This window comes from Aethalodelphis obliquidens, unplaced genomic scaffold, assembly GCF_003676395.1.
Source record: "Aethalodelphis obliquidens isolate GAN/ISIS:26980383/991018 unplaced genomic scaffold, ASM367639v1 scaffold69, whole genome shotgun sequence".
In the NCBI taxonomy this organism is placed as follows: domain Eukaryota; kingdom Metazoa; phylum Chordata; class Mammalia; order Artiodactyla; family Delphinidae; genus Aethalodelphis; species Aethalodelphis obliquidens.
The window spans coordinates 4,099,104-4,124,733 of record NW_020838013.1 but is presented as its reverse complement, the minus strand read 5'-3'; the positions used below and the strand labels follow the sequence as shown (position 1 = coordinate 4,124,733).

Sequence of the window (25,630 nt, the reverse complement as noted above, 5' to 3'; positions counted from 1 at the left end):
AGATCCCCAGATCCCAGCACAGTGTCTGGCATATAAAGCAGGTAGGTTTTGGATGAATGTTTGATTGAAAAGGAGGCAAAGAAGTGGAGCCAATGAGTTCAAATGACTCTAGAAGACTATCATCATAAAGATTAAGGGCAAGACATGGAGAAGGATCTGGTTTTCTCACTACATTTTTAAGCTGGCAGATACTTGAGCATGTTTAAATGCTGATGGGAAGGAGCCAGAGGAGAGGGAACTCACCAGAAGGGATGAGAGCCATGGGGCTGTGCGAGGGGATGGGACTTAGGGCAGGAGCAGGAAGAATCAGTCTCAGACAGAAGGAGGGACACCTCTTCCATGGTATAGGAACGAAAGCTGAGAATTCAGCTGTGCCTGTAGGTTTGGTGGCAGGAAGTCCTACCAAGACCTTTCCATGAATCTTGGTAATGTAAGCAGCAAACCTGGATTTATCCGAGAAGCTCAGCATATTTGGTGGACATCACTCCATTCACTTTTGCCACTCATGTAAAAAGAAAGCAGATATTTTCTTCATCATTGACTGTACTAACGCACTACAGAGCAAAATAACAAGTTTCCAAAGCAACTCAGTTACAGAGCTGAGACAAGCAATCTCAGTGTTCTCTTTATTGAACATGCCTCCTCCCCAAATTGGGAAACAGTATGGTAAAATGATAATATGGTAAAATAATAGCTGGCACTAGTTGAGTGCTTACCACGTATGGGGCACTGTTCTGGTAATTTATCTGCAATAACTCATTTGATCCCCACATTACGATGTGGAAGCTGAATTCCAGGGAGGTTAAGTAACTTGCCCAAGGTTAACAGGTGGAGGTGGCAAAACTAGGTTTTAAACCCAGGACACCAGGACTTCCCTGGTGGTCCAGTGGTAAAGAATCCGCCTTCCAAAGCAGGGAACACGGGTTTGATCCCTGGTCGGGGAAGTAAGATCCCACATGCTACGGGGCCACTAATGCCGGGCGCCACGACTACTGAGCCTGGTCGCCTCAACGAGAAAGCCATGTGCAGCAAACCACAGAGCTCGCGTGCCAGAACTAGAGAGAGAACCCGCACGCTACAACTAGAGAGAAGCCTGCACGCCACAACAAAAGATCCCTCATGCCTCAGTGAAGATCCTGAGTGACACAACTAAGACCCAATGCAGCCATAAAAAAAATAATAAAATAAAATAAAATAAACCCAGGAGTCTGATTCCAAAATTGATACTTTAAAAATTTTTTTTATTTTATTGAAGTATAGTTGATTTTCAACGTTGTGTTAATTTCTGCTGTACAGCAAAGTGATTGTTGTACATATATATATTCCTTCTCATATTCCTTTTCATTATGGTTTATTACAGGATACTGAATACAGCTCCTTATGCTCTACAGTAGCACCTTGTTGTTTATCCATTCTATATATAATGTTTTGCATCTGCTAATCCTAAACTCCCAATCCATGCCTCCCCAAAATTGATGCTTTTAACCACTCTTCTATACTCCCTCTCTAGCAGAGGGGAAAGAACATATGAGGAATCAGAAGACCTGGTGTCTCTATTACGAACTAACTCTATGTGCTTGGGCATTCGCTTAGGTGTCTGAGCATCAGTTTGCTCATCAATAAAATGAGAATGAGAACATTTACTTTATGAGGCTTTTAAAAGGGTTATGCGATGTTGAAAAGGGGAAATCACTATATACAAGATATTATTGTCATGTTTATCATAAGATCTAATATCCTTGTCTTCTAGTTGGGTCACAATCTAATAGGCTATCATGGAGACCCTCGGTTCCCATAACCAGTACAGCAGCAGCAGGTTGGCTGATTCTCATCCCATCAGCTTTAACATCCCTGACCAAGTCTCCTTGATGACCAAAAGCACACCTCGGTGCTCCCTTCCTCCTGAATGCACTCACTACTACCTTTGGGAACAGCTGCAGCTTATGCCCTCACTTCTTTGATTTTGTTGCCTGAGGAGTGACTGTTAAAAAATAAGTAGACTGAATTACAGCTAACAGTGAAGTGCACTCCGGAAGGCCAAGTTCCAGTTTGGTGGTAGAATCCTGGTTCCGGTTTAATGGTGGAATCTGACTATCAGAGCTGGGAGAGAACTTCAAGTTCTTCTTTTAGTGCAACTAACACAACAACCCCTCTCCCAACCCATTTTATAGACTAGGAAAACTGAGGCCAGGTAGGTGAGATGACACAACTAGTTTGGATTGGTAGCAGGCTTTTTTTTTTTTTTTTTTTTACCTTGAAAATGTTTTCAAGTGGGTTTAACACAAACGATTTCACCTTACCAAAATCATATCTGGAAAGTACTTCAAATACTTACATATTTGTTTCATTATGTATACCTTTTCAGAAAGGAGCCAAATCCTAAAATGTCATTACTCATAAATAAACAAAACCTTAAACCAATAATTCAGGCAAAGCCCATTCTTCACATTGCCCTTACTTGGCCATTTCAAGCATTTCTCAGGTAGAAACAGGCCCACATCTTCAGGGGCAGTAAAATCTAATGGTTCAATTCAGACTGCTCTGTACAAAGCTCAGTCTATTATTACTAGTTCATCTCTTAGCTTAGTCTCCTAGTCTGAAAGAACTGTACCTATCTCTTAGAGCTGGCGTTGGGGAGGGGGGGTCACATGAAATAACACACTTTTAGCACCTACCTGGCACTCTATAACTTTATGATTTGGGCATAATTCTTTCCTCTCTTAAGGAGATAGCAATTCACTATTCGATGACCTTAGACCACTAGACATTAGACCACTCCGATGCTACTAAACCAAGGAGAAACCCAGCTGTGACAGGCTGAGATATGTCCGTCCCCACCCCCATTCCCTTTTAAGACAGTGAGTAGGCCGGAATTCTGGTTGATAAATGAGAGGAGCTGAGAAGGAGCTGAGAGAAGCTGCAGTGATGACTGTTCTGAGAATCTGATCTGCGAGGAGACGAATCTCCACATGTACCGTGGAGATGCTTTGGGAAAGACAGCCGGCCTACCTGACCGAAGGAGGACCAGAGAGAGAAGGGCTGGATGAAAGAAATGCTTAAAGGGAGATGGATTGACTGGAGGTGCCCAAAGAGGAAAAATTGAAACGGGAAACAGAGGCTGAATATTGGGAAATCTTCTGGACGGTGAGTGCCATTAAAGGAGGCATTGCGTGTCCCGGGGATACAGATTTGGGGCGAAAAGCGTAGCAGGGACAAAGGTGGGCTACTCAAACTGCGGAGACAGAGCCCCCAAGCTGTGGGGGGTACCCGGATGGCCCGAGGGTGACCAGGGCCGGCGAGGACCGGAAGGCGGGGCTCTGGGGGCACTCACAGGGTAGGCGGGGGGTGGGTTGGGGGGGGAGGTCGGGAGCCGGCAGAGGAGCCGACGCCGTGTTAGCCCCGGGGAAGGTCAGCGACCCCGGGCCGGGGAGCTGAGCGGAGACCCGAGAGAGGCCGCGGTTGCCATGGCGCCGGGCGGGGAGGGGGTGACTCGGGCCCCGCCCCGAGTCCCGCGGGGCTGCCGGCTCCAGATGGTCCCGAGCCTCCCGCGGGAGCCGGCGGCCTGCGGCAGGGGGAGGCTATTGTCCTCCTTCCGCGGCGCCGCAGTCCCGCCGCTCGCGCCCGCGCCCCGCCACCGCCGGCCCCGCGCGCTCCCCGCGCCGCTCGCGCCCCGTGACAGCGCCCGCCTGCAGCCTGCCGTGCGCCCCGCCGCCGCCCGCAACCGCCCCTCGCGGCTGGGCTGCGGGCGCGGCAACGACCGGTGCGCCCCCGCCCGCCGCGCTCCCGGCTGTCCGGCCGGCGCTCCGCACCGAGGTAGGTGCCGGTGCCCGTGCCCGCTTTGTCCCGGCCGGCGGGGCTGTGCGCTTTGTGCGGCCGCGTGCGGTCGGCGGGGTCGGGGTCGGGGTCGGGGTCGGGGTCGGGGCCGGGGCCGGCCAGGGGAGCAAGGGTGGGAAGATGCGGCTCCTGGCGCTCGCTCCCACTGGGTCCCGGGGACAGGATGGAGAGTCAAGTGCCAGCCACCCAGGTACCCGTGTGCGAGCAGCGGGGATCGAGGCTTGCGGGACGCGGGCCTTTCCGGAGACCAGAGAAGAGTCTGGAAGAGTTGGGGCTGACAAACGCGTTAAGGGATCGGGTCGCTGGGCTCTGAGCGTGTCTGACAGCGCCAGCTGTTCGCATCGCGGAGGCGGGCCGGCCGGCGCGGGTCCAAGTGCTGCGGACACGCTCGGCTGTCTCTGCCCCGCTGCTGTGAGCCCTCGACTCCCTCTCGGGAGCTGGCTGGGGGCTCCCTCTGGAGCCGGTGGGCTTCTCCTCGCCTCTTTGGTAGCTAGCTAGCTGCATGCTCTCCTTTTATGCTCCCTCACAGTGTGTGTGACATGCTCCCTCACAGTGTGTGTGAGAGAGGGACACGGTTGGCTGTGGTGACCGGAACACCGGCAGAGGAAAAAGGGAGAATGAAGCCCCTGCGGGTGGCGGGGAAGAGGCAGCGTAAGGTGTCCCTGTGGCCGAGATATGCAGAGGGCTTGGAGTCCGTGGGCACAGAACTAGCGGGCAAGGCCTCCTCCTGAGCGGTTCCAACTCCAGCACCACAATCGGCATTTACCACCCACTGTGGCTCAGAACGACTTTACCCCTTTAACCTCGTGGCATTGCATACTTGTCTGATCTGCAGGCTTGCCCCTGTCCTAACCTGCTACATGCTGTCTCTGTGGGTTGTTTCTCAGCTGCCCTCCTCCCCTCCGAGAGCAGCCACAATTCCGGCGCTGGAGAGCTGGTCGGTTCAGGCACCGGCACGGTGTCTACAAACCAGTTTCCCTTGAAGGTGAAGGGGGCAGAGTGAATTCCAAATGTGTGACTTAGCTTGAGGTGCTGGGCAACCTCTTGGCATATTCAGAAGAGCAAGGGATTAGGGAGAAAAAAGCTAATAGAGATCTTAGATTTGTCCCTTAGGGAAACTGATGTAACCCATCGGTTACAGACTTGGGGGAGGGGCGTAGCAAGGGAGTGGAAATTAATCTGAATAATTCTGCCCTGAGTGGAGGATTCTAAAGGAGACGATCAAACAAAAATATAGTCCAACTCTTCAGCCCAGTTCCTAAATTCCTTGGAGGAGAGTTCCTGGCGCTTTATCAGGAACACAGCCTTGAGGGAAATGGTTGGGGTTTTGTCTCTCTGTTCTCTGGTTGCCCTGCGTGCATTTCCTTCTGCTGTCCTAGGAGCCCCGAGTTTGTTTGTGATTTCTTTTTCCTTTTACCTCTCCGCTGGTCCACTCATACTTTGAGTCAAATAAGATTTTTACTTTGCCAAAGTCCCCATTCCTTCTCATCTGTTATTCATCCCGCTGTCATTTGTTCAACTCCACCGCCCAGCAGCATCTCCAGCCATATCGTCGTCCTTCCGCACATCTGCAATTTACCTGTGTCCAGCCATCAGCTCTATTTGTCTCATTAGATCTAGAGCCCACTCCATCTTCATTTTCCTCTCTCCTTGCCTGAGGCTTCTGGTTCTTTGTGGATCTTGGGGTTTCTGAGGGGAAGTTGTATTTGAGTTTAGCATGGGAGAGAGCCTAAACAGACCCAGGGGCTAACCTCAGGTCACACTCATCCCTGAAACTTTGTGTCTTCTCTGTCCTCATAGCTTCTCTAACTAATTTAACTGCTTCTCATCTTTGGACCACAGTGGCCCTCAAGATGTGGTCTCCAGACCAGTAGCTTCAGTATCATCTGGGAACAGTTTAGAAATGCAAATACCCAGGCCCCACCCCAGATCTCCTGAATCAGAAGCTCTGGGGAGCAGGGCCCAGTGGTCTGTGTTTTAATAGCCCTCCAGGTAATTACGATTCATGCAAGGTTGAGAATCCCTGATCCTGAACTATAGAGCTCAACACTGACGGTACTCCAGATGAGAAGCAGAGGGTCTTCTCTGATGCCATTTTCATTCTTTCCTTGTGTTTTTTTCTCTAAATCTAAAAAAGACATGAATTTGATGGAAAAAAAATATGGCCCATTCATTCAATGTCTCTTTTTTAAATGTTCTTTTTTAAAAAATTTTATTGGAGTATAGTTGATTTACAATGTGTTAGTTTCTGCTGTACAGCAAAGTGAATCAGTTATACATATACATATCTCCACTCTTTTTTAGGTTCCTTTCCCGTATAGGTCATTACAGAGTAGTGAGTACAATTCCCTGTGCTATACAATAGGTCTTTATTAGTTCATTCAATATCTCTTTATTGAATATCTATTGGGAAAACACCAACATGAGTAAGATGCAGCCCTTGTCCTCAATGGGTTAAAAGTGGAGCAGGCAGAGAGACACATAAACAACTCACTGTAATACAATGTGATAAGTGTAATAATAGCTGCACGCTGAAGTGCTGTGGGAGCACAGAGGAGGGAATGATCAACTGGCTCTGAGGGAGGGAAAGAATTAATCAGGAGGAGGATGTGTCGAGAGAAGGAATTAGGGTACAAGACAGACTCTAGCCCGGGGGGATAGGATTTCTAGCTTTACAGCCCAGCGAAAGGGAGGAAAGGGGAAGGGGGGCAGCTGCCCTTGAGGACCAGCTCTAGGCTGAGTAGAGTCCGCGTCCAGCAGCGCTTGGGCATATAATCTAGCAGGACCCCAAGCGTGCAGCTGGCGGGAGTTGGCTTTATTATAGCATGAACAATGTAAGCTACTTGGGCCTGGCCTCCAGGTCAGTGGCTAAGAATAAGGCATTGGTGAAACTGTAATCTGGATTAGCTGCCGTACCGTTCTATTGCCAGAGTCCAGGAATCCATGGAGAAGAATCAGGTTGATGATTCCCCAGCATAGAGTTGATTTAGGCGGTCATGGGGCTGGGACACAGGCTGACTAAGGAAATGAGCATGGAGACCCAAATCATAAGCGAGGAATGATAAATCAGAGAAGAGAAACCAGGATGGGATCTATGTAGAGAAACTCAACCAGAAAACTACAGGACTCTGGACATGGCAGCAGGGAACACAGAACACAGCATATTGTCCAAAAGGCCAGGGGTCTGCAGAGCCCAAATGCTTGAAAACCAAAACTCAGAGGCCCTCAGAACCACTGTGCTGAAGGACACCAGAAAGCATCACTCACTATGGGAATAAACTCCTTGGAGTCCCAACATGGTGGCCCCATGGGGTCCTGTGACCTAAGGCAAGGGTCCCCAACCCCCGGGCCGTGGACAGGTATGGGTCTGCGGCCTGTTAGGAACCCGACCACACAGTAGGAGTGAGCAGTGGGTGAGTGAGTGAAGCTTCATCTGCCACTCCCCATCGCTCGCATTACTGCCTAAACCATCCTCCCCGACCACCACTGTCCATGGAAAAATTATCTTCCACGAAACCAGTCCCTGGGGCCAAAAAATTTGGGGACCACTGATCTAAGGACACCAGAGCCATCTTGGTTCCTTATCTATATGATGGGAGGCATCTTGGAAACTCAGGATGAAAAGCATGTACATCTCAGATTGGATTTAGCCAGGGGACCATTTTATTTGGGAGAAGGGGAGGTTTCAGCTTCATATTTTCTCCCCCAGGTTATAGGAGAGGCTGTAACACCCAGACCTCCCTGAGAGGTCTGGATCCCATGCCTTGGTCCCAATAGGATCTGTCAGGAGGACAAAGTTGGGTCACCAAAAAGAAGACAAAGAGGTATATGTTTAGGTTTTGTACAGCTTCCAGAGGTCCTGGGGACACACAGCAGTTTGGAGATGGGGTCTGACAGTCTGCTTCTTTAGGTTTCTGCTCTTTGTGGAGTACAAAGATATAAAACAAGGTTTGAAAACCTCAGAGGCCTTCAGGGGCCAAGCAGGTAACAAAAATGTGTGACAAGGCTGGGAAGGAGCCAACAGGGAATGGTGGGGCCTGTAGAGAAGTGGAAAGCGCAAGCCCACCTAAAAGAATCCCAAATTAGTTCTTTTATAACAGCTCATTGGCCATACCCCTGGGGGCTGGCTTTAGTAGGTTTGTGACTCCTGATAAAAGGAAAAAGGGTCACAGAATAGAAGGCGGGACATTGTATGTAGGGTTTTTTGTGGAGAGCTCTGTGCAGGGAGAGCGGGAGTGCTAGAAATGTGCATCCCAGAGCTAAGTGTGAGCATGGCTGCTGTGGAAGAAGCCCTAATCTGAGGGGCCCAGAGAAATGGAATTCGAATTGGTCCCAGGGCTTAGGCTGCTTCCCTGTCCAGTGGCTGAGAGTACTCGGGGACTCTAGTTCAGGTCACACCTTGCCTACAGCACTCTTTGCTCAGGTTGACTTGACTCTGCCCTCGAATTTATTTTTATATAAATATTTACAGAGCAAATTCAAAGAATCTGCTGGGGATTAGGGGAAATGATGGATTTTAAATGAGAAAGGAGTCCTCAGCCTAGTAAAAATGAAGCTCTCTTTCCTATTACAAGGAATGAAAAGCCCAAATCTAGGAACCTGAGACCTTAACTCCCAGGGAAATGTTTGTGTGTGTTTTCTTTTTGGGAGAAAAGGGAGGGGTAGACAGTCCTGGCCTTCACGTGGGGCGGGTTCTGCTTGATGAAACCACTTAATGACAGAAGCCAAGTTCTGCCCTGTACACCCATGGGAACACATCTCACATCTCGCTAACCACCCACAACTCACCACCCATTCTTTCTTCCTTCCCCCACACCACACAAGAGGTACCATACCTTTTTTCTAGAGCCAGAGACTGCCAAGGTCATAGCCCCAACCCTAGGAAGTGGTGCTAAGGATGAAAATGTCTTTGTATTTAAGAGGCACTAGGAAAATGAGAAATGAAGAATTTGGGGTTCAGTTACAGAGTCAGCCCCCTCCATTCTCTTGAATGGCTGCTGAATTACTCGAGAACTTTGGATAGTAGAGGTTTAAAAAAAAAAAAAAATCCCTAAAAGCTAATCTGAAACTCATTTGTTAGTTTGGAGAAGGACAGGGTTTGTTTGTGTAAAATAGAGTCGTGAGTTGTGCTGGCGAGCACACATGGTCCCAGTTTCCCCAGCCTGGGCCCTAGAAGGGAGCTCTGAAGGGCTCCAGGAAGTTCAAGAACATGTAAATGTTATGATTAAGCGCTTGTCCTCCAGAGTCAAAAAGAATCTCGCTTCAAAACCCAGCTCTGTGCCTTCCAGCTGCCTCCCAGCGACCCTGAACCGTGATTTAACTTTCATGGAGCAACTTCGTCATCTATGAAATGGGGATGATAATGGACCCTTGCCCCACAGAGGGTTGCGGTGAGGTGATGCATGTAGATGGCGAGGACACATATCACAGCTGACGTTCATTGAGCACCTATTAAGTATTCTCTGTCACAAGTAAAAGGAAAACAAGGGGAGATAACCATACTGCGTCCTCCTTTGAACTCCTGGGCTCTTTATCCATGCTTACTAGCAGTGCATCAGTCTTCCTGGTGTATCATAGATGCATCTTGGCCTGAGAGCAGGATGTGGGTCTTTTCACCTCAAATCGCTTATAGCAGCAGTCCCCAACCTTCTGGTTTCATGGGGGTGGGGGGATGGTGGTAATGCCAGCGATGAGGAGTGACGGGGAGCTGCAGGTGATGCTTCGGTCACTCACCCGCCACTCACCTCCTGCTCTGCAGCCTGGTTCCTATCGGGCCATGGACCCATCCTGGTCCGCGGCCCGGGGGTGTGGGGATCTCTGGTTTACAGGGTATAGGAGGCCATCTTGGGGGTGGGGGTGGGGGCGGGGGCCCTCAGAACAGTTTGTGGAACCAGGAATGAAAGAACTCCAGTGTATACTCACTATTGCCCAAGGGGTCCCAGGCCTGCTTCCTGCATTGCCCTGGTGTCCATATTGCTGTCCTGAGCCACGCTGAGGGCCATCGCCACCTTCGGCCCCCTGCCCACTGTCCCTCTCTGGCCTGAGGTTCTGGAGACCTTCATCTCCACTATGTCGCTCTGAGACACTGCTGCCTTCCAGCCTCACTCCACGTGTGTCTGTTGTGTTCCTGTCTGTCTCTGCTTCTCCACCATGGCTTCCTCTCTCCCACTGGGGGATGATTTCCGTTGGTGAAAACAACGACCACAACCTTTGGCCATCAGGAGAGCAGAGCAGATCTAGGGCAGGAAGAGAGGAGGACACGGTGAGTGTTGGACTCAGTGGCTTTGAGAGGCGCCTCACCAGCCACATTCCCCCTTGCAGGAGCAGGAGGCCATCCACCACCATGAGCAGCACCCTGTCACCCACAGACTTTGACAGCTTGGAGATCCAGGGCCAGTACAGTGACATCAACAACCGCTGGGACCTGCCCGACTCGGACTGGGACAATGACAGCAGCTCGGCCCGCCTCTTTGAGAGGTCTCGAATTAAGGCCCTGGCAGGTGAGGTCAGGGGAGGGCCGGGGGAGATGCTGAGAATGGATGTGGGATGGGAAGCTTGTCATGAAGAGTCCTTCAACTTCATGGGAAGACCGACTCTTTCTAAGCTGCTGCACTAGAGCGGGAAATCCAGATCACCCTACCAAGCCCCTGGCCCCCAACTCCAGCCTCAAGGACAAACCGCACACAATCCATAACACGCCCAGCTTCCTTCCCCACAAGCAGGGAGAAGCCGTGCTGACCCTGGGACGCAGCTGTGTTCCCCTCTGCGCTCAGCTGACTTCCCGGCCTCTATCCCTGAGTCATGTTCCTTGATTCTTTTGCTCTTAGTCTTGCTATTCTGTTTCCACCCACCTCTCCCTTACCTTTCATCCTCTTGTCTCTTCCTTGATTTCCACCGTCATCTCTCACACCTGTTCCCCTTCCTAGTCCAGTAGCCTCTCCTCTCCCTCCCCACCTGTTCCTTCCACCTGCCGCCTGTTCCTCCCTCTATTTCATCTACTGGTTCCCTGAAGCAGGTTCCCTCTGCCTGCCTCTGGTTTCCGCAGCCGCCCATTCTCCCCGCCTGCCTCAGCCCCTGCCCTCCCCTATGGCCTCGGTTCTCTCCTTCAGCCCCTGCGAACACAAGCAAACCCGTTCGACGGGCCTCCCTGCGTTCTGGGGAGGAGTTGTCATGGCAACAAGAGTGCGGCTGCCACCTGACACCACCGGCTGCGGCTGTCGTGGGGCTGAGTCACCCACACACCCCAAGGCCACCCACCTTTTTGGTTTCCCTCCTCCATGCCACCCTTGTCTTTTCCACTGACCTGCTGGCCTCCCAGCCCAGTGCAGTGGGAGAGGTCACAGCTACTCCTTCCTGAGAGGTGGTGCTCCCAGCGTGGGTGGGGTGGCCTCCTATAAGAAGGGAGACACTGAGGGGGGTGGTTCCCAAACTTGGCCGCACTTTTTACAGGATCACCCACGGATGTTTTCACAAATATCGGTTCTCAAACCCCTTTCTGGACACACCAAATTAGAATCTTTGGACCTAAGGTCCAGGAATCGGAATTTTTAAGCTCTCCACGTAATTCTTTTCAGGCAGCCCAACACCATTCTGAGGATCCCCATGTGGTAGCCATTGCTTCTGGGGGTCCCTTATCAACTTCTGCTGGGCCTCCCTGTCCTTCCCGTTAGGTCTACACGCTGGCTTGTGAAATACTCATATTGCTGTTTCTATAGATGAGAGAAGGCAGAAGACACGGGTTATGGAGAATCTCACCTCTCTGGGGGAAAGTTTCCCTGGTACCCTGATTTTGGATAAGAGTAGCTTCTAGAATGGTCATGATGTCTGTGTGCACACGACACGTGATACCCAGGACTGTTGCAATGTTTGTGCATGCGACATATGCCACCTATGCTGTCAATAGGTGTTTATCTCCACTACTAAACGGGGCTCTCCTGAGGAGGTGTCGCTGTATGGGCTTTGCCTAGCACTGCGCCTCGCACCAGTAGGTGCCAAATAAATACTGAATGAAGGAAGATGGGAGAAGGGCAAGAGTAGCTTGTAAGTGACAAGGGCTGAAGCCCATAGAAAGGTAAGAAGGAAATCGGGTAGATGTGCCCGGCAGTGGGTGTCCTGGGGGCCTGGGATGGCCTGGCCGAGGAGGGCCTGATGGGCCCCATGGCAGGGAAGGAGCTGATACTGGAGGTGAGGATGACAAACAAGTGAGGAAGATAACAACACCTATCTCACAAATGAAGGAATGTAAGCAAACACCTAGCACAGTGCCTGGCTAGTACTACTGAGCTGGCTTTGCCCCTTCAAGGATTTCTCTTTCTCTGCTCCCTGAGCTGGGGATCAAAGCCCACATCCTGAAGGGGGACCTCCCAGAGTCACAGAGAGGGGGCATCCTCATCACACCTGCAGACCTTGGGAAAGCAGGACTTTGCTTCGGGGGCCTCTCGCTCGGGTCTTGTGTACTCGGAGGCAACTCGGGGCCAGACGGGCAGGTCTCTAAGGCCCCGGCAGTTCCCTCCTGCGGCCCGCGGGGCCTGGCCCTGCCCCAGCCGGAAAGCTCCGCCTCCCACCCCTCCCCCGTCACTGTCCGACCTGTTTGTCTGGAGCTGCCTCCGTCTCCTCTCGCCGCAGCCAGGTGTGTTCTGACGACGGGTCCCGCAGCTCGGGGCTCAGACATCCCGTGACTCCTTTTTCCCACTCCTCGAAACTTCCACCGTCCTTGAGGCACACCCCCTGCCACCCGGGGACCCCAGGCTCGCGGGATCCCAGGCTCGAGGGGGAGCCGACCCTCGGCGCCCCGCCACGGCGCGGGCAGAGCATGGACGCTGGGCCCCGGGAGAGTGAGAGGCAGCAGCATCATGAACGGGCACGGAGTGAGCAGGGCGCACGGGCACGGCCTGAATGGGGCCGGCGAGTTTTACTACGAGGCTGTGGAAGAGTCTCAGAACCCCGGGGGCCTCCCGCTCTCGCCGGCTGCCTTCATCAGCCCGGCTCAGTACGCCAGCATGCTGGAGGGACGCTTCAAGCAGCTTCAAGGTGGGCTCCGGGGGGCGAGCGGAGGGGAGCCGCGCGGAGAGGGGGCCCCGCGGAGCGAGGGGCCCGGGGGGCGTGGGAGAGGAGCCGGAGCCAGGAACCCGGGGTCGGGGGGAGCGTCTTCTGTGACTCAGACGTTTGTGTTGGGAGACAAAGTGCCGGGGGAATAATTACAAGTGGCCGGAAAACACGGGGATGCTGACAGAATCGGGAAAGGCTTGGACCCGCTGGAGGGGCGGTGAGAGCGAGAGCGGGTGTGACGGCGGCGTCGGGGCCCAGCTGGGCGTGTGTCCTCGAAGGCGGGGAGCGAACGTGGTTCGCTGAGACTTTCCGGCCTTTGGGAGGAGACGCCCGCTGGAGTGGTCAGGGAAGGAGACAGGGAGAGTGAGCCAGTAGGCGAGGGACCTAGGGCGTGTTTGTGCTGCCCTGGGTTTCTGAGTGGGTGTCTTAAGTGTGTGTGGAAACCAGGGAGTGTGTCAAAGGGAGCTGGTGCAGACAGGCTCAGGTATATGTCTGAGCAGGCTGTGTTCACCCTGGCGGCCATACTCCAGTGTATCTCTGGGAGCCACTGTGTCTTGTGTGTCCATGGACGCCTTGTAAAGTTACACTTTGTCCCTGGCGCTTGGCTTTGCACATTTTTCTCCTAGCTGCCCCCGTTTCCACATCTTCCCCTCTCCTGCTACCTGTGCGCCAAAATGGCCTCACCCCTGTGTGCCTGGCATCAGGGCAGACTCCATGGGTCCAGTAATGGCTGATGTTCCGGGCAGTCCCCGGCTCGGGCAGGGCCTGTGGACCCTGAGAGAAGGCCCACAGAGCATCAGGATATCTGAGCATTTGTTAGGACCCCAAGGTTGTCCCAGGTACGGGGTTGGAGGTAAGAAAGACAGAAATAGACATGGGTGTGTCGCTATGATTTATGGGTGAGGTGCATAGGAATGTGAGATTAAGGGGTGAGTCTTTTCGGTTTCCGAGATGCTCGTGCTGAGACGGAAGGACAAGTGACTCTTCAGGCCCTGGCCATTTGGACTGGGTCCTTGCACTGGGCTCCTCTGGGGAGAACTGGTGGAAATCCTAGTGGCCGGAGCAGCTTCCGATGGCCTGAGCCTCTTCCCTCACGTTGTCATTTATAATACTTTTAATTCTTATTTTTCTGTGAAATGTAACAGCATCCCCTCATCAGCAGGTCCGCCTGTGGACCAGGCAGCAGGCACCTCCTCACTTTTTTGGAGATTGGCGCTAAACTCTGCCTGGCTTCTCCCTGCCCCCACCCCATGTTTCTTGGACTCACCGTTTCCCCTGTTTCCTACTTTCACGATGACGTTTTCCCTCTTGGCATTGGAATATTAGTGTCCTGGGACAGGATCCCTTTGCAACCAATTGAGTCAACCCAGAAGTAGAGGAGCCTGTCTTTTCTTTAAATTACCCCAGGAGAGCAAGCTGACTCAGGAGGCCTGCAGCCTCTATAATGTCACATCCTTCTAATGCCCACTTGGAACAGCGGCTGCTGTAATTTAAGTTCACACCCTCTCCTTTGTCCACCACCAAAAGGGAACAGCCATACCTCCTGCTGGACCGACCTGAGCACCTCTTACTCTTTCCTTCGGGTTAGATCATGCCTATAAACAGTAACTCATCGAGGAGCCACTTCGTGCCTCATCTTATACACATTGTCTCAGTCAACACAATGACTTGCTGAAAGAGAAAGTAATGTGCCCATTTTACAGATGAGGAAAGTGAGGCCCTGATGGGTGAAGCAACAGCATTTCACCACTGTTACATGACAGAGTCCTGATCCCAGACCTCCCCTGCATGTCCCCTGCTTCTAATTTCTTTCATCCTTTCTTCACAAAGCCTGTTTTCCATCTCTTATTTTTGTTCTACACCTTGCTTATGAACTCATTCCAATTTCTGTATTTCCCGGCTTTTTAAGCTATGGGTTTTCCTCCCGGCCGTCTTCCTGCCCTTCCTCCTCCCCAGACCTCACTTCCCCAACCCCACCAACTGGTGTTTAGAAGCAGGTGCACGGTACTTGAAGGGCAGAAATGACCCCATGTTGCTGCCACAGATGAGCGAGAAGCTGTGCAGAAGAAAACCTTCACCAAGTGGGTCAACTCTCACCTGGCCCGGGTGACATGCCGGGTGGGAGACCTGTACAGCGACCTCCGGGATGGACGTAACCTCCTGAGGCTCCTCGAGGTGCTCTCGGGAGAGACACTGGTGAGCTGTGGTCACCAGGGAGGAGGAGGCCTGAGAGACAGTGGTCAAGGGGACAAGCTATGGGAGTGGCCCCGAACAAGAAGAGTGACACCGCAGAGCAGAAAGCAGTGGCCACCCTCTGCTCAAAGGATGGTTTCATTTTGAGAGGCTTTGCTGCGTGAATTAAACCAGGAGCATTGCTTCATGGAGACAGGAACAGTGGCCCCATTGAAAACATTCTTTTCCCACCCACTCTGGGTGTCCTTAATTCCCTTGGGAATCTTAATCTGCCTCAAGCCTCATCTGCAACTCAGCTTTAGCTCCCTGGGGCGGTCCCTGTGTTCTGAGGGAGGTCATGGGGAAGGTGTAGGAAGCAGGGCCCCGGGAAAGCTAGGAGGGAAGGAAGAGGAGGCCCATGGTCCCATGGCTTTGTGTCCCTGGTCCCTCGACAGCCAAAGCCCACAAAGGGCCGCATGCGGATCCACTGCCTGGAGAACGTGGACAAGGCGCTGCAGTTCCTGAAGGAGCAAAAAGTGCACCTGGAAAATGTGGGCTCGCATGACATTGTGGACGGGAACCACCGCCTGACCCTCGGGCTGGTGTGGACCATCATCCTTCGATTCCAGGTACCCCGCACGGTGTTGCTCGGTGGGTGCCCTGCACACCGGTGCTGCAGCCCCCAAGGTCACTGCACACACGGAGGGCCTAGGACCTCCTACGCCAAATCAGGGGACGCTCCTCATTAAACAGGGTGGAGGCCAGCGTGGATGTTGTCAAACTTCTGTGGCAAATTCCCTGTGGCCTGGTCTGTGTACTGGTCACGGGCTATAGGACCACATGTCGCTGCACAAGGGACTGGAAATTTTACAGACTGGTCCTTCCCCACGGAGAGTTTTAGAGCTACATTTGGGGTCTGGTCACCAGCCCACTCCGCTGCCTCAAACTCTGCTCACCTCCCTCAAAAGAGAACAGCCACCCTACTCCTTCTTATGCTCTGAGCAAAGCCAGTCCAGTGTCCTTAACGCCATCACAGCTCTCCTGATTCCCCTGCCTCCTCTCCGGGTGTAACCTCCCCTGCTCCTTCCAGCCCTAAGCAGAGCTCTGTCAGCTTCACCTTTGAAACCCAGCTGTCAGGAAATGTTCACTCCACTACCTGCAGTTCCCCCACCTGCAGGAACCGCATTCTTCGCTTCGAGGCACTTCCACTCTTCTGAGTTCCCACCCCATCCTGCTGCCTCAGATCCCTTTGACCTGAAGTTTTGTGGTCACTGACCCAGGAGGAAAGGTCCCCAGGCTCTGTCCTTGGACCCCTAATCCAGGAATCTAAGGAGCAGTTTCCTGCCGTGTATCTCTGAGCATCTCTGATAATTCCAGGAGCCCCTGTTCAGGGAGTGAGGGCCTGCCTTCCTCCCTTCCTTCCTTCTGTCCTTCCTTCCTTCTTAGATCCAAGACATAAGTGTGGAAACAGAAGACAATAAGGAGAAGAAGTCAGCCAAGGATGCCCTGCTGCTGTGGTGCCAGATGAAGACCGCGGGGTGAGGCTGCCCGGGCAGCGTGGCCTTGGAGGGTTGGATGCACCGAGGCTGTGCAGTAAAGGAAGGATGGGGGCCAGGAACCACAAGCTGGAGGTCCGTCCTCGAGGCACAGACCGGGATGGCCCTCCTCACTGTCTATCCTGGCCTCTGCTTACAGGTACCCCAATGTCAACGTGCACAACTTCACCACCAGCTGGAGAGATGGGCTGGCCTTCAACGCCATTGTACATAAACACCGGTGAGAAGACGGGGGTTCGAGAGCTTGTCTGAGTTACTGGATGGGTTGATGACCCATGGGCCCAGGCACACATAGACAAAGCAGTGAAATGAGATGAGCTACACGGCAGTTACGGGAAAGGAACGTTCGGAGAAGAGCCAGGATGTCGGGGTGCCTACTGCATGGAGGGCTTGTGATGGGAGCCCTGGGGCAGGGAGGGTTGGGGACTTAGGGAGAAAGATAGGGGTGGTTTACTTTTCCTCTTCAGAATCTCCCTTGCCCTTGATACCTTCTATATTCCTTCCCCACCCAGGCCAGACCTGCTGGATTTTGAGTCCCTGAAGAAGTGTAATGCACATTACAATCTGCAGAACGCTTTCAATCTGGCTGAGAAGGAGCTGGGACTTACGAAGCTGCTGGATCCTGAAGGTGGGGCAGAGAGGCTGTGGGTTAGAGACAGAAGGTAGATGAGTGGGTGCCGGGGACTGAGGGCGGCGAGAACGGGAAGGAACTGCAGATCGTTCAGATGGCTACGGGATTTCTTTGGGAAGTGACGGAAATGTTCCGGATTTAGATCGTGGTGACGGTTGCACAATCTTGTGAATGTACTAAAAACCGTGGAATAGTATACTTTAAAAGGGTGAATTTTATGGCGTGAAAAGTATATCTCAATATAGGAAGAAAGGCAGCCCCGTGGCAGAAAGAGCCCTGGGGTATGGTTCTATCCCAGCCCCTCTACGGAGCAGCTCTGTGACATAGAGCCAGTCGCTTGGCCTCTCTGTGGCTCGGTTTCCTCACCTCTAAAGTGAGAAGATTGGTCTCCGTGGTCTCTAAGGGCCCTTCTAATCCCAAAACTCTAGGGTTCTAAATTAAGCTCCGTGACCTTGAGGTCTCACAAAGCACTGGCCTTATGGTCAGCTGACCCTACTCATTGGCCCCTGTGGTTCTGATCTAATGCTGATGAGACTGGGAATGGCCACTGAGCTCTTGTTTTGTACCTGGCACTACACTTGACGTGCTCTAATTAATGTAATCCTCACAACACCCCCTTTGAAATCAATATCCTGCTCCATTTATGGAAGAGAAGACAGGGGCCTGTAAAGCTTGAGTGACTTCCCCAAGGTCATACGGCTGGTGGAGCTGAGATTCAAATTCAGGCAGCCTGGCTCCAGAGCCTGTTTCCTCAGTCACCTCTCTGGGAGAGCAGAGAGCCGTCTTGGTGCAGCCGGAAAAGGGAAGGACGGAAGGGCCGAGTGACTTCCTTGCTGAAAATGCTCCTTCTGAAGCTCCTTGGGCAGATTTCGGACTTGGTTACTTTCTCCCTGTCTTCCATCGCACCTGCAGTCCCTGTTCCCGTGCTTCTTAGTCCAGAGTGACAAACATCAGCTAAGTAGTGATCGAAGCAGGCCAAGTACAAGGTTGCTGGGAGAGCATTTGAGAAGCACAGCTCAATGCTGTGCTATGGTAAAGCTATGATAAAGCACAGCTATGATAAAGGATATTTAAGTAAAGCCTCGTATCCCATAACTTTCTGAGATGATTTCCATGGCTCCCGCCTGCCTGTGGGAGGTCAGAGGTGGTCAGGAGGGCTTCTGGTCTAATAGTCTTCCCTGTAGGTAGGATGCAAGCTGGCCCAATTAAGAGAACCAATTAAGAGATTTCAAGTCATAGTCAGCCTTGGTGTCCTCGTGGTAGGAGTTAATTTGGCTTGAAGGACACTCACCTCCTGGGCCCACAGCTGAACTTTGGGACTGAGGCAAGAAATAGCCATGACTGTGCCCCAAGACGGCCCTGAGAACTGGCCTCTGTCCCTGCTTCCAGGGCTCCCTGGGCCCATCCCTCTGAACATTCTGGGTTCAGGAGGCCTCGTTCATACCTTCTGTCTTGCTGCCCCTGAATTGGATGACTTCTTGGGCATCTTTCCAGCCCTTAAGTCCACGATCCATCCCCCAGTGGGAATGCTATTTCTTTTCTTGTCTCTCTTCCTCCAAACAACTAATTTTACACTGGGCTTCTGGATTTTAAACTCTTTGGGCTTCTGGATTTTTAAACTCCGCTTGTTTCTAGGAAGAGGGGGAATAGAGAGGTTAGCTTTTCATGCCCTTGTAGTCCAAATAGTTTATTTGTCATTTTACTCTGAAGGGAGCTGGAAAGATATCATCAGCCTGGGAGGGCTAGGAGGCCCCTAGGATTGGGGCATACTTCTGGGAGGCAGGTTTCTAATCTCGGCCTGATCTGAGTGGTCCTTTTTCTCAGATGTGAATGTGGACCAACCAGATGAGAAATCAATTATTACCTACGTGGCTACTTACTACCACTATTTCTCCAAGATGAAGGCCCTGGCCGTGGAAGGCAAAAGAATTGGCAAGGTACTCTCCAGCATGGGGGTGGTAGGCATAAAGACCAGAGGAGGCCTGGCCTAGGGGTCCTACTCCCCTAAAGCAGGAGCAGGGGAGGACTGGGCCAGGGAACCCACAGCACGGTTTCACAGGTGCTGGACCACGCCATGGAGGCCGAGCGCCTGGTGGAGAAGTATGAGTCCCTGGCCTCAGAGCTGCTGCAGTGGATTGAGCAAACGATCGTGACCCTCAATGACCGGCAGCTGGCCAACTCCCTGAGTGGTGTCCAGAACCAGCTCCAGTCCTTCAATTCCTACCGCACTGTGGAGAAGCCACCCAAGTAGGTGTCCCTGAGCCACACCCTGCCACGGCCTGCCTGCCCCAAGCTGTGCTCACACAGCAGGAAGCCTAAATGAGGGGAGCCTTTTGGGAGGGAGATGCGGCAGCACATAAATGCAGTGGAGGCTCACTTCCCCCCGCTCAGAGCCCCATTAGCAGTTTCCAAAGTAAAAAATTTTAATGGTCACCCATTACAAGAAATCATGCTGTGGAAATGATTGCCATGGTATGTAGAGCCGGTGCGGTCTACTCAGAAGAGATTGGTCGGGGTGTCTCGGCAACCCAATCCCAGCTTAAGGACAGGGGATTGGATCCGACAGGCAGGTTGTCGCTGGCAGTACGTGCATGTGGCTGGTCACTTGCACAGTGCACAGGTTCTTATCATTTATGTATTTTAGCAACTGACTGGTGAAGTATGGAATTACTACTAGATGGTTCTATACGGTACATGCTAAAACTTCTGTGTTTTTTGTTTTTGAGCTCTTTTGGAGTTAATGTGTTTCAGCCCCAAAACTAATATTAAGCCAGAAAACATCTGTTCCTGTGCATTCCAGGGAATGATTTGAGGTGTGCCCTTTGACCCAGAAAGTCCTCTTCTGGGCATTGAACAAAGAAATAGCTTCAAGTATATTCACGAACGTGACCTTTGTAAAAGAAAAACAGGTCGTGGTACAGCCACTGAAAATAATATCAGAGAAATGCATTTATTCACCTGAAAAGACATTCATGAAACATAAGAGTTACAAGACAGTTGTCTGTGGATGGCAGAGAGCAAAGGGCTAAGCGTCCAGATTCAAAGTACCTGAGTTCACATTGTGGCTCTGCCACCTACCCTTGTGAGCACTGGGCATTATTTAGCCTGTCTGTGCCTCGGTTTTCACATCTGGAAAATGGGGGTAATGAGAGAATGTAGGTAACAGTGAGAAGGAGTTAGTGCATGCAAAGCCCTGAGAACAGGGCCTGGCTCTCCGTGAGTGAGTCCTCCACAAATGTTAGCTGTGGTTATGGTATGATCCCATCTGTGTAAAGCAAAAATGCAGTACATACATGCCCAAGGGTGACAGTGGTCGTGTCTGTGTGGTTTTCAGTTGTTTTAAAATTAGGTTCTTTTTTATTTATTTTTTGCGGTATACGGGCCTCTCACTGTTGTGGCCTCTCCCGCTGCTGAGCACAGGCTCCGGACGCGCAGGCTCAGCGGCCATGGCTCACGGGCCCAGCCGCTCCGCGGCATGTGGGATCTTCCCAGACCGGGGCACGAACCCATGTCCCCTGCATCGGCAGGGGGACTCTCAACCACTGCACCACCAGGGAAGCCCTAAAATTAGGTTCTTTTTAAACGTGGTTTACCAATATTTTCACAAGCTTTTATAAGAAGGAAAGCAACACAGAACAACTTCATTCTGAAATGTAAAGAGCCCCCGGGCCCCTCGTGGCCTTTGACTCTGACCCCACCTGGCCTCCTGCCTCAGGTTCACTGAGAAAGGGAACTTGGAAGTGCTGCTCTTCACCATCCAGAGCAAGCTGCGGGCCAACAACCAGAAGGTCTACACGCCCCGCGAGGGCCGGCTCATCTCTGACATCAACAAGGTCCACAGCCTCCCTTCCATCCCTGGGACGACCCACCCTCGGCACCAGCCCCTACTGTCCCTGCTTGAACCCTCGGCCTGGCTTGAACCCACCCATCCCGGGTGCAGGCGTGACTCCCACATCCTCTCCCGAGTCCTGCACGTCCCCCTCCTCCTCCCTCGGTCTCTCCATGCAAATTATACCCCAGTCCCTTATCTTGTTCAGCATATCCTCGACTCACGGGCCCTACTTTTGTTTCATTTTTTTCACAGCATAAGATTAACAAAAGTAATAGGGTTCGCCCACAGCCCCACCACCAGAAACAAATCCAGTGATTTCCACTGTTCCCTGTCCCCCTCCCGTCTTTGTCCACCAGCAGACGTGGTTTTCATGGGGCTCCACGGCATTCACGCCACCCTGTTCCTCATATTTCCCTGCACAGGCGTCTGACCGCATTCCACAGACCCACTAGACCGAGCTTCCCTGGGACCCACCCTGCACCCCCAGCCCCGGTGACCCCTCCCCGCCCTCACTTCCTGAGCCCTGGCCCTTTAGCACTAATCCTGTCTCTACCTCGCAGGCCTGGGAGCGGCTGGAGAAAGCTGAGCATGAGCGTGAGCTGGCCCTGCGCACGGAGCTGATCCGCCAGGAGAAGCTGGAGCAGCTGGCCGCCCGCTTCGACCGCAAGGCCGCCATGCGGGAGACCTGGCTTAGCGAGAACCAGCGCCTTGTGTCCCAGGTAGGACACGGCGGGGGGCTCTTGGCCTGTCCAGGCAGGTCTGGAGACATGGGAGAGTGAGAGAGAGTGGTGGATAAGGAGCCCTGCGAGGTGGGGAGCTAAAGAAGCAAGAACTCCATCACACAGACTTGGAGACCAAGAGCCCGGGAGCCAGGGGCCGGAGCGTTGAACAGGAGAAGGGCTGGTGAGACAGGATGGGGTGGGATAGAGAGGACACTGAGAGCCACCCCGTGGAGTTGGCACCTCGCAGCAGAAGTGCTCCGGGGGTGGGGGGCAGGGGGTGAGCAGAGCGGCTCCCGGAGCTCCCAGCCCTCCCTCCCTGTCCCCGCCCCAGGACAACTTTGGGCTGGAGCTGGCCGCCGTGGAGGCAGCAGTGCGGAAGCACGAAGCCATCGAGACGGACATCGTGGCCTACAGCGGCCGGGTGCAGGCGGTGGACGCCGTGGCCGCCGAGCTGGCCGCTGAGCACTACCACGACATCAAGCGCATCGCCGCGCGGCAGCACAACGTGGCGCGGCTCTGGGACTTCTTGCGGCAGATGGTGGCCGCCCGGCGGGAGCGGCTTCTCCTCAACCTGGAGCTGCAGAAGGTGTTCCAGGACCTCCTCTACCTCATGGACTGGATGGAAGAGATGAAGGTACCAGCGGATGCGGAGGTGGGGTCAAGGTGGTCGGGACCGTGGGAGTACGAAGGGCACGTTCGCCCATCTGCTCAGCCGAACCTTTGCAGAGGATGTACCAGTCCAGGGCCCTGTCCCCGGTTCAGATGAACAGAGCAAACAGCTCCCTGTCCTCAGGGGGCTCACGTTCCAGTGGGAGGAGGCTGATGATCAAACCCGTGGGCCTGTCAAAAAACAACATAGCAGGTGGGCGTGAAACCTATGAGGAAAGGGAGACAGGCCGTGCGATGGAGTGGTCCAGGAAGGCCTCTCTGAAAAATACCATTTAGGCTGAGAGCAGAATGTCCCAAGGAGCCAGCACAGGGAGATCTAAGGAGAGAATGTTTCCAGGCAGAAGGAACAGAAAGGCCCTTGGCCTGCTCACATGTGGCATGTTCCGGATGAGAAGGGAGGCCGGGGGGTGGGGGTGGGCTGCTGTAAGAACAGGGAGGGGACAGGGGATGAGGTAAGGGAGGAAGCAGCCTGCTCGCTTAGGGCTTACAGGCCTGGTCAGGGAGTTTGGATTTTACTCAGAGTAACATGGAGCATTGAAAGTGATTAGAAGGTTTTGAAAAGGGGGAGAGACATGATTCTGCGTTTTTACATTTTTTTAAATGTCACTTTGACTGCTATTTGAAGAATGGCTGTGGGCAGCCAGAGTGGGAGCAGAGAGAGACCAGTCACAGGCTGTTGCAGTGATCTAGGCGAGAGACGGGGATGTGGATAGGTCTGCAGAGATGCTGACGATTGCTGGGGTGCTGGGGACTGAGCCACGACCATAGGAGGGTGGCGATAATTCTGGTGCTGAGATGATGAGTCAGGGCGGAGATTCCAGGAGCAGGGTTTAGTAGGAAAGTTGTTCAGCAGGAGGGGAGTTGAGTACAAAGAGGCCAGGGTGCCAGGAGAGAACTCAGGGGTCACTATGTGTGTGAGTGAGGGCTGACAGCTGGGAGCATGTGTGCTCACCTGGGTGCAACACCTGGAGCCGCCCCAAGAGGTCGGGATGTGTGGTTGATCCAGGAAGATGGGACGAGGTTAGTGCCTGTGTGTGGCGGGGCAAGAGGCCTGACTGGGAGGGAACTGGGCGGCTCTCAGACGGCCATCGACATGCTGCGTGCGCCCCGCAGGGCCGGCTGCAGTCCCAGGACCTGGGCAAGCATCTGGCTGGAGTGGAGGACCTGCTGCAGCTGCACGAGCTGGTGGAAGCCGACATTGCTGTACAGGCTGAGAGGGTGCGGGCCGTCAGCGCCTCTGCACTGCGCTTCTGCGACCCAGGAAAAGGTGAAAACCGGGAGGGGGAGGAACTGGAGAAAAGGTGGGGAGGCTGGGAAGGAGAACATTAAGAGCTGAAGCAGCAAGACTGGAAAAACCTGGGGACGGGAAAGATGATGGGTGGACGGTGGGCGACAGAGCTAAGAGGGTGGGGTGGGGGGATTCGTAACTAGGGGTGCACAGGGGGCAGGAGAGGGCTGGGCCACAGCTTTTGGCCCTCTGGTGTGACTGTTTCAGAGTACAAACCGTGCGACCCCCAGCTGGTGTTGGAGCGGGTGGCCGCCCTGGAGCAGAACTATGAGTCGCTGTGCAAGTTGGCAGCGGCTCGGCGGGCCCGGCTGGAGGAGTCCCGGCGACTCTGGCGCTTCCTCTGGGAGGTGGGCGAGACCGAGGCCTGGGTGCGGGAGCAGCAGCACCTGCTGGCCTCGGCAGAAACCGGCCGGGACCTGACCGGCGTTCTCCGCCTGCTCAACAAGCACACAGCCCTGCGAGGCGAGATGAGCGGCCGGCTGGGGCCCCTGAAGCTCACCCTGGAGCAGGGCCGGCAGTTAGTGGCCGAGGGCCACCCCGGGGCAGGCCAGGCTGCCGCCCGCACCGCCGAGCTCCAGGCGCAGTGGGAGAAGCTGGAGGCCCTGGCGGAGGAGCGTGCCCAGCGGCTCGCCCAGGCCGCCAGCCTCTACCAGTTCCAGGCGGACGCAAACGACATGGAGGCCTGGCTGGTGGACGCGCTGCGCCTGGTGTCCAGCCCCGAGCTGGGGCACGACGAGTTCTCCACGCAGGCCCTGGCCCGGCAACATCGGGCCCTGGAGGAAGAGATCCGAGGCCACCGGCCCACCCTGGACACCCTGAGGGAGCAGGCCGCGGCCCTGCCTCCCGTGCTGAGCCGCGCACCTGAGGTGCAGGGCCGGCTGCCCGCCCTGGAGAGGCACTACGAGGAGCTGCTGGCCCGCGCGGGCGAGCGCGCACGTGCCCTGGAGGCGGCCCTGGCGCTCTACACCATGCTCAGCGAGGCAGGGGCCTGCGGGCTCTGGGTGGAGGAGAAGGAGCAGTGGCTAAACGGGCTCGCCCTGCCTGAGCGCCTGGAGGACCTGGAGGTCGTGCAGCAAAGGTGGGCCCCGCTCACGCCCCGCCCTCCCGAGTGGCCTTGAGTTTGGGGCCAGTGTATAGGGTGGCCCCCATGTGGTGGTGTATGGTGGGTGCCACCATAAACTGCCTGCTCTGGCTACATCCATCCTTTGGAGTCTTGCCAGTCGTCCGGTTTCTGCTTTAATGAGAAACGTTAAATAGCCTCAGAAATAGAAACATTATGCCGCAAACTCCTATACAGCCCTCACCCAAATTCAGTCATCATCAGTATCTTGCTCTGTTTGATTGTCCTTTTCAAAAGCAAATCCCCAGTATTAACGTTTCACCTCTGTATTCTCCAGGAGCACAGAAATTTGCAATATGAGTACACTATTTTGTAATTGTGTGTGCAGGCTTACACTAGCTAAGGCTTTGAAGTTATAAACCTTTTAGACAGAGACACTGATTAACCCCTCGTGAAGTAGCTTTATTTACAGAATAAGAAATCCTAAAATAATTTAGAAATGATGTTTTTCTTATCGAACCACACACAATACCATTATCACATAAAACAAAATTAGCAATTCCTTGATATCACCTACTACTCAATCTTCTTTTTCCTTCTATTGGTTTACTTATTTATTTATTTATTTTTCTTTTTTGGCTGCGTCAGGTCTTAGTTGCGGTACTCGGGATCATCTTTCGTTGTGGCGCACGGGCTTCTCTCTAGTTCTGGCGTGCGGGTTTTCTCTTTCCAGTTGTGGCGCACGGGCTCAATAGTTGAGGCGCGCGGGTTTAGCTGCCCTGTGGCGTGTGGGATCTTAGTTCCCTGACCAGGGATGG

At 53.5% G+C, this 25,630-nt stretch overlaps 1 protein-coding gene and 1 long non-coding RNA gene across 3 annotated transcripts in view; one reads left to right on the top strand and one right to left on the bottom strand.

Annotated features, from left to right (window-relative positions):
- Positions 1-6,128: 6,128 nt before the first annotated feature.
- LOC113611475 (uncharacterized) lies at positions 6,129-12,522 on the bottom strand. Its single transcript, XR_003429484.1, has 3 exons — positions 12,421-12,522; positions 11,138-11,225; positions 6,129-10,070 (listed from the first exon to the last, which is right to left on the bottom strand). It is a non-coding gene; the product is annotated as an uncharacterized LOC113611475 (long non-coding RNA).
- Positions 12,507-25,630, top strand: part of SPTBN2 (spectrin beta, non-erythrocytic 2) — a 29,042-nt gene continuing 15,918 nt past the window's right edge. The window contains exons 1-13 of one of the 2 annotated variants that reach the window (XM_027090453.1): positions 12,507-12,864; positions 14,927-15,078; positions 15,510-15,683; positions 16,501-16,592; positions 16,750-16,830; positions 17,123-17,238; positions 19,066-19,178; positions 19,301-19,488; positions 20,957-21,074; positions 21,634-21,792; positions 22,127-22,429; positions 23,578-23,731; positions 23,960-24,830. In XM_027090453.1, the coding sequence (XP_026946254.1) occupies positions 12,687-12,864; positions 14,927-15,078; positions 15,510-15,683; positions 16,501-16,592; positions 16,750-16,830; positions 17,123-17,238; positions 19,066-19,178; positions 19,301-19,488; positions 20,957-21,074; positions 21,634-21,792; positions 22,127-22,429; positions 23,578-23,731; positions 23,960-24,830 (2,699 nt within the window). In that variant the 5' untranslated portion in view covers positions 12,507-12,686. The remainder of the gene's footprint in view (positions 12,865-14,926; positions 15,079-15,509; positions 15,684-16,500; positions 16,593-16,749; positions 16,831-17,122; positions 17,239-19,065; positions 19,179-19,300; positions 19,489-20,956; positions 21,075-21,633; positions 21,793-22,126; positions 22,430-23,577; positions 23,732-23,959; positions 24,831-25,630) is intronic. The other variant, XM_027090452.1, reaches the window with a different exon arrangement.